Genomic DNA, 13193 nt, shown 5'->3' with positions numbered 1-13193 from the left:
GTTTCAAGATTTTGGTATTTTTTTATTTCAGTTTTGACACGCTCTCCCTACGACAACGCGCATATAGGTGGTTGTATCTCGTGGGGTCATCTGGAAATTGAGTTGATGTGTTCTCTGATTTAACTTGCATCAAAAATGTTAAACTTCTACCTCTCCTTTCTCTTTTGTGCCTCTATCCGTTGAAATGCAAGATTATGTGTGTCCGTTTGTGTGTGTGTGTGTGGGTAAATGAATGATGGTGTACGGGTGTGCGTATCTCAGCGTGTATTGAGGATAGTTTCTGTCGTTTCACCTTATCCTGTTTTTTTGTGTGGCGTGTATGAGGCGTTATGTCATTAAGCGCATGTTTTTTTTTTTACTGAGCCTGCCTATGTTATGTGTTGATCCTTCTAATACTCCAAATGTTTACTGAGTACTGAGTTGCGATGAGCAGGCATAACCGAAGTACTCCGATAGATGGTCCCCTCCCCTGCTGCCACAGCCATCACAACCCCCGACGACTGTGCGCGTCTACAGAAAAGCGAATTAGCAAAGCGATACATCACGAATGAAAGAATATCTGAAGTAAGATAAGGTGCTGCTACTGTATGGAGATATGGTGGTATCTCGTTGGAAGTGTAATACTACGGTTAGGACACCGCGGCATACCTATGCCTTAAACAATCGATCCTCAAAAGCAGGAAGTCAAATCGTACAACTGGTCATCTGCGTAAAGCTTCGGATGTTGGATGTGTGGATACAGCGTAAAGGATGTTCTAGAGAACAGATAACGCACACACACACACACCTAGGACGAATAGGTGGATGGATGGCAATGGCATACAGTAGTGGTCCAACTCAAATCAACCCAGCGGAGTGACCGATGCCTACCCTGACACTACAACCGGACTGATCAGCACGATCGCAAGGATGTGACGTTTGTGGGCAACGATCCAGTTTCAGTCCTGCGGATGTCCGGCAAACTTCACAAACTGCTCGTCAACTGCCTCACTACTACCACTACCTTTTTTACTACCCACTACTACCACTACTACTACTACCACTACTTCTACTAGTGCTACTACCACAACAACCACTACTACTACTGCTACTCTAGCGCGTGTGGTACCTACCTGTTTCTTCTCGTTTCGTAAGTCCTGTTATTTTTGTTATTGTTTCGTTTAGTTTTGTTGTCGTTTTTTTTAAATTAAATTCTGTTCCTTCATTCAATCCACCTCACCACCTCACCTGTTCTATCACGATAATATTTCTCTACCCATCCACTCCAGTTCTGTATTTATCCATTCTCTTATACATATTCTCTACTTGTGTACATCCCTCCTTCTCTCGCTCTCTCTCGTTATTTTTATAAATATCTTCACTACTTTTTTCTATTTCTTTCCTTTTTTGCAATCGGTGTACAGGAGTTGTTAGAGTAAATGCATACTTTCACCATTTTCCGATCTGGTTTCATTCCATTTCATTATCATAATCACCTTTTTCATACATTTCACTGGATATTCACTTTTGCTTTCTGACGTACATTTTTTTCTATTATCGATTTAAATTTTCTTCATGTTCCCATGTTTTTATTCCACGATTCACGCGTATCGGAAGCGCTTGCTGATCATTTCATTGCTGGCTTTGTACTAGTAGTCATCTTGGTTTAGTTATCCATTTCCATACTAGCTTTATCTGTTACGAACACGTGTCTTGAGATTGTGCCCGGTAGCGAGCTCTTTAGAATCTACTGGCACACCATGGTGTGCCGAAACACCTTTGGGTAATCATTATGACTTTTTTGCTGTCCCCATCTAACTTCACATGTAAATGGTAGCTAGTATTGTAGTGCTTCGAATCATCTCATTCCCTCACGTCTGCGGCTTTACCTAATGGGTCATCGATAGCGCGATATAGTAACAAGTATCGAACATTACCGTACACCCTTAACTTCAAGCAAATCGGGAGTATAATCATAAAACTAAGTAAAGCAGTAGGAGCTTGTAGGATAAATGGGTCATTGATACATAGTCGAAAGGTTGATAGTAATTGTTATGGTAGTAAGAAAAGCTAATGTGTGATAAATTAGGTGCATCAAGATCCATCAAGAAACCATCAAGAACACAAGGACACAATACCGGACTCTTCATTAAGTCATGTAAATGTTTTTTTCAATGCTTAAACATATTCACCTTAACGTAGAGGGCCAGATGAACCGGTTTTTTAAAGTTTAAATTCCGTTAAAGTCATTAACGCACAGAGCAAGACGGTCTTATATAGGTCTATATAGATACCAACTACAAACCCTGAACATCACAACCTCCATTCTCACTTTTCGTCCAATATCCTTTCCCTCACTAGCGTACGTCTCTGTTACTGTTCCGTTGGTATGACTGGTGATCCTTGTGAATGCTGTGTGTGTGCGGTTGAGAAACCATGTGTGTGTGTGTATGTGTATGTGCAAGTGTTCTACATACCACTCATTTAGTTTTCGATGCGTCTTTTAATTTTTCACCACTGTTAGGATCAATATCTTAGTACCATCTGAATTGCTCATCCTTATCAAACGTTAGTATAACAAACTCTTTGTTTATTCTAATTATTTCTATTAATTTCTTATGATTTATTTCTGTTTTATTTTATGTTTGTATACTTTTGTGTGTGTTTCTTATCCTTATATATTTTTGCTACAAGTCTTTTGAAATTGTACTCAGTAAAAAGAGAAAAAATCTATCCGCTGTATTGTTTGTTGTGCTGTGTGCTTTTGACGTACGAATTCCCTCTTCCTTCCGACCAACTAACTTCGTGGTAGACGTGTACCCTAACGCTCCATATATTGCTCCAGACGGATGTGTCCGATCGCTAGGCCAGTAGAGTCGTGATCTCCTCGTTAGGCTTTGTGGTAGGGTGGTAGCAAAGTTGGCATAGATTTAGGTCTGTGATTAGTCACAGGTGTGTAAAGAGATATCTGCTACCTGCTAGTTGTGTGCGTGTTTCTGTGTGTGTTTGCATGCATTTGTTTTAATCCAAAGGAGAAAGGACAGCATGGCTACGCGCCCTTGTGCTAGGACTTTCGTTGGGGAAAGGATATAACTCAAGATAAGAAATTGTGGCGTAGGTACATACCATGATCAACATTTTTGGGAAGTTTTGGGAGGAAAGAAGCATAAGCTATTGCTAAAACTAAATGTTAACTCTTGTATTGGTTGTTAATAACCCGACATGGCTAACGACATCATCTACACCATATTTCACGATCACCCATAATCAATAACGCACAATGGAGTTGGAGAGCCGCACATACACACCAACACCTTACTCACACACACAAACTTACACTCTTCAGCTTGCTCCTTTTTGTACTTACCTATTGCTTGTTCGGTTTTCTATTGGTTCACTCTTCCACGGTAAATAGGCAGTACACTCTTCTATTAGGTCTGCCTACTCATGGACATATAAAGTAGCAAACAAAGCAAGCAAACATATTGTATAGAGAGAGAAAGAAAGAGAGCGAGAGAGAGAGAGAGAACAAAAGCATTACCTCATCCCTGCACCATCCACCTTCAACAAGATCCTTTTATTTTGCAATAATTTTTAATAAGCAAACATTTGATTATAATAACCACCTGCAACGGGCTCTGAACAATATAGAGTGACTCATTATTCTGTCTTTTCGCTTTTCCTTTCCTTCTCTTTCTCTTTTCTTCCCCGCGCATTCTCTCCATTCGCCTCACACCCATCCTTGTGCACCTTGTACCCACCGGAACACCCGACAGGCTCGAAGAAACAACACATTCCGATTGGCGAAACCAACACTGGCACCGCTGACCGTCCCGGACCATCATCCACCGGCAGTGGGCATCGTGTCACCACCGCCCCTTCCAGGCATTGCGCCCTCACCGGACGCGTACGCGACCTCGCTGAAGGCGGTCGGCCGGGTGCGGTCACAAACGGCCACCGGAACCGTCACGGAGAAGGCAAACAACAGCAGCAACAACACCGTACGTCCATCGTGCTCTACCTCAGCGCTGTGTGATAATGCTGGTGGGCCACGGGATCTGATAGCCGAATATCTAGCGGCAAAGAATCGGGCCGCCAGCACGTTCCAGCAGCCACCGGTACCGCCGCCCATCTTTCACATGGCCTCGGACCGTCAGCATTTACTCGTACAGCAGGATCAGAAGCAGCGGCAGATTGATGAGCTCGCGTACAAACATCCGATCCTGCTGATGGACGCCTCGGAGGATGATGAGGAGGAGGAGCGTGGTGGTGATGGTGGTGTGCAGGTGGAGCAGCTGGACGATGGTGGCGCGGAGAAGAATGCTGGGCAGGAATCGTTAATAGTGCCACGACCGAAGATGAATGCATTCCAGTCGATCAAGGAGCAGCAAGATGACGGACTCAGCTGCCGACTCGTCGGTAAGGTGAATCCAAACATACTGAAAACCTGGGAGCAACTGTTCGGTGGCGGTACGGGTAATGCATGCGCTCATCAGCGCCGACCAGACAGAACACGGGCGGCTAGTGTGGAGGGTGAGAGCAGCATCACGATTACCACCGTTACGACCGCTAAGTCGGCAACAACGGTAACCACCACAACAACGTCCGGAGGAAGTCTAGCGCTCAGCAGTAACATTACGTCGGAAGCCGGTAGCGAAGCGGACGATCGTCAAAGTTGTCTGCTGTACTGTCCCCAGCAGCACACGCTCGGCGACGAGTTGTTCGAGTTTAAGGTGAATCGGGCGGAACATCCACCGGACCAGTCATCATCTTCCCGGCACGCACCGTCCCAGGTATCGTCCTCCACCACCTGCACCACCGCCACCGCACGCAATTCATCCGACGGGGTTTGCGATTTTTACGACAGTATTGATGCCGCCAGTACCTGTCTGGTTCCGCCGGCAACGGACACCGGCAAGGAGCAGGAAGAAATGGGTGGCGACATTGGCAGCTACAATGATTCGGCGGGCGGTGAAGCGTTGGCCGAGTTAACGTCGCTCGATCGGAAACGGTTGCTGTGGTCGATTGCAATTGAGTAGCAGTAGTAGCGGCGTGTGTCCTGTGAGACATCTGGAAAGGATGTTTCTTTTATCAGTATTGTTCCGAAAAGAAAGCGGGGGGTCCAGAGCGGAAGCAGCTTCTGGGGTGTCTCTTCGAATATTAGTATTGTTTGGTAGCGGCCCCAACACTACGGGTTTTCCTGCTTCTCGGTACTCGGCTCAGTGATTCTTCGTTAAGGCGTTATTTCGTTTGTAGATGGACATGCTCTGACATGTTTCATGTTTGAGGGGTTAGTTATGTGTTCTGCACAATCTAGTCAGCGCTGTGTGCTGTTATTCCTTCTGTTGCATCGCATCCTTCAACAAACACACACACATATGTACACGAACCCAGAGACTAGAGACGCGCAGTTTGTTATAGCTTTGGAATTTTGGCAGGATATAAGTATGACTGAAACAAGGACATAGTAACATGTGAAGAGTCAACCCCTCAAGTGATGCGGCTAGAATTACCTACTAAGGAGAATTGATGAGAGTAACGGCTTAACACAAGGATGCTTTGAAGGCAAGTAATGTTGCCGTTTGCTCCCTGTCGTGTGATACCTTCTGTTATTTGCCCCTTGAAGCTTTGGTAGAGCCAGTATTTCCAGATTCAACCGTATACTACAGCTCATCAGATGTCCCTTTGGCCGATCCCATCCCATTGTTTCCTATGTACAATTACAGCATAATACACTCACATAATTTTAAAAAATAATCCTAAAACGAACCGAAAGTGGTCCTCCAAAGGATCCGCATGATGCGACGGTAGTATACACATTCCAGAGTTTTTGGATCGATATTAATTCCCTATTTCGGGCTGTATGGAACGCTTGAAGGCAAACGTTGGTCAGTCGATGTCGATGGGTTAAAGCAACGAAGAATCTTTTAAAGACAAATGTTTCAATTATTTCTGCTCGAGTGAAACACAGTTAGCCTCAAATGTGCTGAGATTTTTTTTTTGTGGAAACTCCGTGCTGCAAATATGATCTCTTTTCGAATTAATTGCTCCGCTGGAAGGATATTATTGAATTGGCCGGTCTAACATTGCCCGAACCTATGTTTCTTCCGCTGTCAGCGTGTTAAAACAAGCCGAACGGGTAGACCAGTGGATGGAGCGTGAAATACATCAAGTATTATCGTGTTTTGAAAATTACTGTGTGTCTGTGTGTGTGCTTTTCCTGGGGTTGTTGGTGATTTATTTTTTTCTTTAACGCACCCTCCACATATCATGCAAAAAAAATTGCCCTACGAATGTTTCGTTGCCTTAGATAAGCGTACCGTCACTCGGGAATAGTTTCAATAGGGAAGCAGCAAAATTGTTACGACAGGATGTCCAAGACGGGAGCGCGGATAGAGAGAGAGAGAGAGAGAGATGCGATTAGAAATTTATTACGATAACCCGGTTAAAAAAGGATCCTTTCTCTCTAAATAAAACCAATTAACCTATTGTATGCCTGCGTGTTAACAGTAAAGGGGGCTAAATAAGGTTTGTTAAGGGACAGAAAACAAAATGGCTACTGATAATGTGAAGAACAAACAGAGAAGCGCAGAGGTGCAGTATGTGCCGAATAAGCGGGTAAAGAAGATCTTAATGTAGAATTATATATAAATACGGGCAAGGTCAGCAAAAACGCACGTGATATAGCAAAACTGGAGATTGGAATGGAGAGCATTACAGGACACACAACAACAAAAAAAGATGGTTATACCATATGATCGGTAATCCCTGGCGTACAGACACGCAAGATGCTATAGTAAGAATCAGGACACATCCCCACATTAGGTTTCCGCACTGTAAATAGATTTATACAAGTCGATCTTTTCTCGCAACCAACGGAGCAATAGGAAGAATAGGTTATGGAATGTTTGGAGCTTGGAGCAGTGGTGGTAGTCATGGGACCCTGGAGACCCTGCGAATGCGTTAGAAGTCGTTTTTTTTTTTAATGGAACGAAAGCAGGCTGAATAATTCATGTAACTCATTAGTGAATGCGAAAAATATATCTAATCAACCGAAACAAAGAGAGATAGAGAGAGGGGGAGAGAAGGTAGTAGCATACGATAGTTGCAACAACTTGAGGCTTAAGGATAATGTGCAGCGCAACTACTACCGCTGCGACTACTATTACTACTGCTAATAACTAACTACTACAACTACACAACCATCCTATTACACTATCTACTACAGCGGTCGCTCTCCCCCGTTTGCAAACTCCTTCCGTAGAACTTTAGGTACGCCACCGACGCCTGGTTGCGTGGTAAAAGGGAATTCAAGCAAACAAAGCGACGGTTACATTTTAAGCAATGGTGGTGTGTGTCGGTTTTTGGCAAGAGTGTAATATTTGGGGGACGATAAACTGGCAAGCTGAATTGATGATGATTACACTATCCATGATGATTACGGATTATGATTATTATTACTACTACTAGTAACTGCTATTGCGAATTATTATTATTATTATTATTATTGTATGAATTATTATTATTGTGACTAGCGGCGCGGGGCTCATCATCGAGCGGCCACACATCATCCCAGGGTGTGGTGCGTGAGATAGTGGGGTTTACACGATCGTCAGACGAATGATTATTATAATTATTATAATTAATACAACGGGAACCTACTTGCGGAACTACAATGGGCAGAACCTCCAGAATGGACGGAAGTGATTAATAGACGGATGGGCGCGGAGCAAGACGGGGGATAGTGTAGAAAAGCCGAAGAGGATTTCCTTCTCAAACTGATCGATGGTATGGCGAGACGATCAGGAATGGGAGGGCGGGGGGGAATGGAAGAGAGGACGACGAACGCTGCTAATCCCCCTGCATCCATGTTGAAAAATGCTAGTTATATATTTGAAAATTTCAAATTACAGTTGTGTATTTCAAAGAATTAAATCGAAAAAGCATTGAAAAGAGCGAAAGTCGTAAATAAAAAAAAAACAAAACAAAACAAAATAAAATTATTACAAAAATTCATACGATTTATACCTATAACGGGGTAAGGTAAATTTAGTTTGCTTGCTTCGTTTTTGTTTGTTTGTTGTACCGCGTTGGGTATAGTGATGGATGATTTTGTTTTTGGTTTTAGTTTGGTTGGCAAAATTGAAGTAAATAGTGGTTTGCATGGCAAAGTTAAAGCATTAGTGTGGGCTTTTTTTAATTTTTCTTTTTGGTTCAGCTTCATGATGACCGGTTGTTAGGTTGAGATTGCTCACCCATCATTCTCTTCGGTCTCCCATCACACGAGAAACTCTTCATCCGGTGTCGAGGGGCATCTTACGGGCTTCTGAATCTCGCGTCATCGTTTGGTGAAGCTGAATCTGTTTCTCGAGGTGAAATGTGAGCGTCCTGTGTCTGGAGGACTTCCGTGCGTGGTTGTACGATTCAACCCTCGGTTGGGATAAGCCTATTTGCTTTCTGCTCTCGCAACCGTACGAGAAAAATCCCATAGCCAACATCATCCAAAAAGATACAGCAAGCGGAGCAAATCAGAGCACGATGAAGATATAGCCTGCGATACGATAAGCAATTTTAGATGACGAATGGAAGAGAAAGTTTAATAATAAATTCACTAAACACGCCCACATACAGTTCTTCTTCTTCCTTGCCCTGCCATTTCTTGAAGTCAGTCAAGCCCGACGTACGGGGAAGCGGTGTGCATTGGGATTCGAACTCCGGTGCTGCCGCCGTGTGAAGTTCGGCGCCACTGTTGCCTCGGCTACCGGACCGCCTTGAGATACTTACAACGCACAATCAGGTGGTTGATAGATGGTTGATTGGCTGGCTGGCTGATTGATTGATTGGTTCTGCTCTATAATCAGTTAGAACGTCCTATCACTAGAAAAGAGCTTTAAATTAACTGTAAGCCATAAAATCGGTTTGTGACTTCCGTTCGGCGAAAGTCAGATGCTGTATATTTGTTCAATAATCCTCTCTCGCTCTTAACTAAACTTCTATTTGCCTCAACTACGAAACACACCAAACGTCAAGTTTACAATTTTAAATGCTCTGAGCAAAGCTGAACTCTGCCCAACCTGTAAACCATTGTAGATACAGCTCTTCCTTTACTCTTTGTTTCGCAGTTATAAATAATCTATCTTTCTTCGCCTAAAAGATCATACAACTCTCTACGCAGTGTTATATGAATTTAAGCTTCCTCCTTAAGTAGTTCATGCATTTCAATCCCTATACGCTGGTGCTGGTTGAACATAAAAGTAGCGACAGTGTTTTTTTGTTTTTTTACGGTAAGAATTACTCACAGACGCGACAATTTCACGCGTCTTATTCGCGTGTTGGTTTACGCTTCCCATACCGTACAATCGTGTTACTATCGCGCTCTCAATTTACAACCAGATCCAGTTAGCTGTTTCCTTGTACTCAGTAAGGTTCAAGTGTGTGTGTTGTTTAAAGTCAACGATCATTGAGGATGGAGTGCTCATTTTCGTCGACGTTGTCCCTTACTGGTTTTTTCAGTTTAAAGCTTTTTACATACATGCGACGGTCTGCGATGCCTAACGGAGCCCTACAAGATGGTTTTTGCTGAACGGATTTACCTTCGCAACAATGTTTTTTGCTAAGCAAAACTATATTTTGGCTTTACAGACACTGAATGCAGTACTATTTCCTTTTTTTCCATGTGCAAAAGCCATTCTGCCAGGTTATTTGTAGCAGTCCCATATGCGATTACGATTCGAAAGGTGGCTAATTGCTATCACGACACTGCTACAAATAACGATCGCTTGCAGAATTAACATTCGCACACAAAGCAATGAAATAGGAGCGATACAGTGTTAATAGGTGTAATGTAGTGAAGTTAGCGTCTCACTGAGATCGAACAGTTGCGAAGGTAGAGCGCGCTGTAAGGTTATCGCTAGCCGTTCGTCATGGTGTAACCAACGCTCTACCATAAAACCTTAGAGTGATGGTAAGTCCTATTAAAACGACCATCCAGTCCCTTTTCCTTCCGAACGGTCATTATTTGTTTCCATACAAGTTTAATAAATAAGATATATATATGTACAAGCTAGATTCCCTAGCGCTATTACCGATCAAAATACCAAATGGCATGTGCTTCCTCTAATCAAGATAAATATTCGGTATTATATTTTCAATCGCTGAAATGTGGGCGACCTAAACTCGAACCGTGTTTGTACATGGCCATAGAATTCGTCAGAGAGAAAAAAAAAACAAAACAAAAAACCGGCAGCCAGGACCGGTTAACTAAAATGAAATAACTATACCATCATGATATTATGATGGGCCAAATTCAAAAGGAAAAATTGAAAACGTGTTTGAATGTTGGTAGTGTTGATTGGGGTTGAAGGTGGATATGTGGGCGCTCCCTCTGTCTCTCTCTTTCTAGGGTTGAGCCGGATAGTTGTCCTGCAGTGCCTTCAGGAGTTGGGCCGCATTAGGACGCAAGGCAAACATTTTGTACGTGCAAACGTAAAACATTTCCATCAGGATGTCGTACTCCTTTCCGAACGTTATCTCCGCGGGGATTGGTGGGCGTGTGCCGAGACAGCCGTAGTTAAGAAAGTTACCATCGATATCCCAATCATCTTCCTCGTTTCCTCTCTCGAACGTATTATCTTCGGCCGCATCGTATTCTTCGTCGTCCGTTTCGCCAAATTCTTCCCCATCCGAATAGTGCAGCACGTCATCACCATCACCGTCGGAACCATAGCCATCGTGCATCTCGCTGTCCGAACTGTCCACCTCGTACGCTTTGTTGGGCGGATCGTTTTCTTCGTCCGAGCTGTCAATCACCATGACCACTTCCGACGAATCTTCCGGCCGTTTTGGCGGTGCATCCGAGGAGCTCTCTACTTTCAGCATCGATTCGGTCGAATCGGTTACGAGGGTGACGCTATCGCTACTCTGCAAAGACTCGGTGGAGCTCACTTCTTTTACAGCAGCTTCGTTCGCGACAGCGGAATTGGCTGTTGAGTTTTCGTTTCCCACCTTGCTACCATCATGCACAGCCTGTGGAATAGCTGCGGGTGCTGCAAGTACCAGCCCTTGGTCCTTTATGTCATGGTCTTTTCCCAAAGCTTGCTGGTCGTTCTTGATGTCGTTATCAGCGTTGTTGTCGTTTTGGATAAGATTTCCTTCGTTTTCCTTTCCGACCGAATCATTTTCCTTCGGAGTTGGTTCTTCCTTGGTAGGCTCTTCTTCGGCGTCAAGGTCGATGATCACATCATCGTACTTCATCTTTTTCATGGCACGTACTCCTTCATACCCAGCAACCGTGTTTTGAGCTGGCAAGCGCTTACGCGCAAAAAATACGCCATCTTTCTTTTTCTTCGATTTGAGTGAGTCTGTAAAAGCGAAATAAAAAAAAATCGGAGCTATAGTACGACCTGCGATAGCGGTGGCGAGTTAGTTTGCGAATAGTTTGCAGTCAACTATTCGTACATACCCTCGTCTCCGTCCATCAAATCCGGATCTTGGCCTTTCTGTGAGTTGCGTACTTTGATCAACTCGTTCGGGGCAGCAATAACCAGATCCATGATTCCCGGGAATGTGTGCGGCGGCATGCATACCATCATTTCATACACGACTAAGCCAAACGAGAAGATATCCACCTTGGACGAGATGTTTGGAGAGTTTTTGACAAAAACTTCCGGCGCCGACCACAGCCCAACACCAACCATATCGTTTTCTGCGTTTGAATCCGTATCCAAGGTGCCGTCCGGGTTCAAGCTCTTGGACAGTGGGCCCAATCCACAAATTTTAACATTCTTAAAATCTCCCACCACCAGCACGTTGAACGACTTCAAATCGCCGTGCAGCATGAGCACGCTTGTGTGCAGATAGTCCAGAGCGCCCAGAATGCTAAACGCTGCCTTCATCGCTTTCGGTGCCTCCAGCGGTCCGAGGTTGTCCTTGTAGCGCTGTGCGAGAATAGCAGCCAGATCGACGCTGCAGTACTCGACTGCCAGGTTTCGTTTGCATTCATCCAAGCAGTCCGATGACATGGCTCCTGCGATGCATGCGAAATCTAAATTCCTGAAACGGCGTAGAACAAAGCATACGATGTCAGAGTGATCCATGTTTGAACGGCGAAAGAACGACCCCGTTGACAAAATCCTAATGCTTTCTCGCTCTATAAAAGGGCCTAGAAAAACCTTACCAAAGCGAGAAAGAATGATGATTTTGTCAACGGGGCCGTGTGCGTGTGTGTTCTGCCGCCAACACACGGACAGATATTCCCGCTCCATAAAACGGATGCTCGACCCACAATGGTCGTCGTGTGGACTTACCGAATGATTTGAGCTTCCTGCACGAGCAACTCCCCGTAGAAGACCGGTACCGTGCTGTCGTGCCGTTTGGACAGATTCTTAACACCCCACGGCGACCGGGTCGAATCAGTCTTGGCGGGACGTTTAATGCGCTGCAGATAAATTTCGCCCATCACACCAACGGCGGACAGAAACTCCGATTTATCAAACTTTTCCGCTGAAAGCGGGGCCATGCAGTGCATTGGATTGCGCACGATGGCCGCATCCTCCTGCGGGTCGTTTTCACTTCCTATTTCCATTCTGGTGAAGCAAGGCTTCCCGGTTTCCTGCTTGAAACGGATGCAATAGGGGAAGGCGTCATTTACCCATACATACGAACATGCATTCTTGTAAATTGTACAGCAAAACGATGGCTTGACTTACCTCGAACAAATCGTACAGATGTATGGAAGGTTAGATGAGGCGGGCACCGCGAGCCTCCAAAACTATGCTAACCTCACTTAGCAGCCGCGGAAATTGATGACAATTCAGAATAATGCTCCTCACACACACACGCACACGCATACAAACCACAACGAAAACCAAACACTGCAGCACCGAACAGCAAATGGGACTGGTAAATGTTGAACGAGCAAATGGAGATGCTACAGATGCCTACAGCGACAAATGCAATGATTTAGTTGCCTTACCTCGAACTGCAAGACGGAAGCACACCACAGTACAGTGAACACCGATGAACTCCGCTAAAACACGGCTAACACATCCGACGCACAGTTTCTTCTGTAACCAAAGTAGCACGGAAAAGTCCCTATAGGCGGAATGATGCTTTTGGCGCCGGTTTATTATGAACGCTCCCGTTTGACAGCGCTTAGGTGGTGGTCTGCTACGTCCGGTACAAAAGCCTTGCGTGTGTTGGAAATTAGTTTTTTT

At 44.5% G+C, this 13193-nt stretch overlaps 2 protein-coding genes across 8 annotated transcripts in view; one reads left to right on the top strand and one right to left on the bottom strand.

Moving 5' to 3' along the window:
• Positions 1-8159, top strand: part of LOC118502696 — a 69267-nt gene extending 61108 nt beyond the window's left edge. For all 5 annotated transcript variants that reach the window (XM_036035229.1, XM_036035238.1, XM_036035219.1 and 2 more), the window contains one exon: positions 3756-8159. In XM_036035229.1, the coding sequence (XP_035891122.1) occupies positions 3756-5018 (1263 nt within the window). In that variant the 3' untranslated portion in view covers positions 5019-8159. The remainder of the gene's footprint in view (positions 1-3755) is intronic.
• A 734-nt stretch (positions 8160-8893) lies between these two features.
• On the bottom strand, positions 8894-13123 carry LOC118502713 (serine/threonine-protein kinase PKH1-like). Of its 3 annotated transcripts, none has more exons than XM_036035276.1 (5): positions 12953-13123; positions 12687-12876; positions 12285-12592; positions 11441-12030; positions 8894-11339 (listed from the first exon to the last, which is right to left on the bottom strand). In XM_036035276.1, the coding sequence occupies exons 3-5, from the start codon at positions 12560-12562 to the stop codon at positions 10378-10380; spliced, it is 1830 nt and encodes a 609-aa protein (XP_035891169.1). In that variant the 5' UTR covers positions 12563-12592; positions 12687-12876; positions 12953-13123; the 3' UTR covers positions 8894-10377. The 3 variants fall into 3 exon arrangements, with proteins under 3 accessions (XP_035891169.1, XP_035891161.1, XP_035891178.1); XM_036035268.1 differs by having other exon boundaries at positions 10094-11339; positions 12285-12589; positions 12953-13113; XM_036035285.1 differs by having other exon boundaries at positions 10110-11339; positions 12285-12589; positions 12687-12851; positions 12953-13110.
• Positions 13124-13193: the final 70 nt, after the last annotated feature.

This window comes from Anopheles stephensi, chromosome X, assembly GCF_013141755.1.
Source record: "Anopheles stephensi strain Indian chromosome X, UCI_ANSTEP_V1.0, whole genome shotgun sequence".
NCBI classification, from domain to species: Eukaryota; Metazoa; Arthropoda; class Insecta; order Diptera; family Culicidae; genus Anopheles; species Anopheles stephensi.
This window is presented reverse-complemented; position numbering and strand designations above follow the sequence as displayed.

Excerpts from the sequence above, each read along its gene's own strand:
- LOC118502713 (XM_036035276.1), bottom strand. The coding sequence starts at position 12,562 with ATGGAAATAGGAAGTGAAAACGACCCGCAGGAGGATGCGGCCATCGTG. Across the intron at positions 12,031-12,284 it reads CAGGAAGCTCAAATCATTCG|GAATTTAGATTTCGCATGCA; the intron begins GTAAGTCCACAC and ends ACGCCGTTTCAG. Across the intron at positions 11,340-11,440 it reads TTTGATGGACGGAGACGAGG|ACTCACTCAAATCGAAGAAA; the intron begins GTATGTACGAAT and ends TCGCTTTTACAG.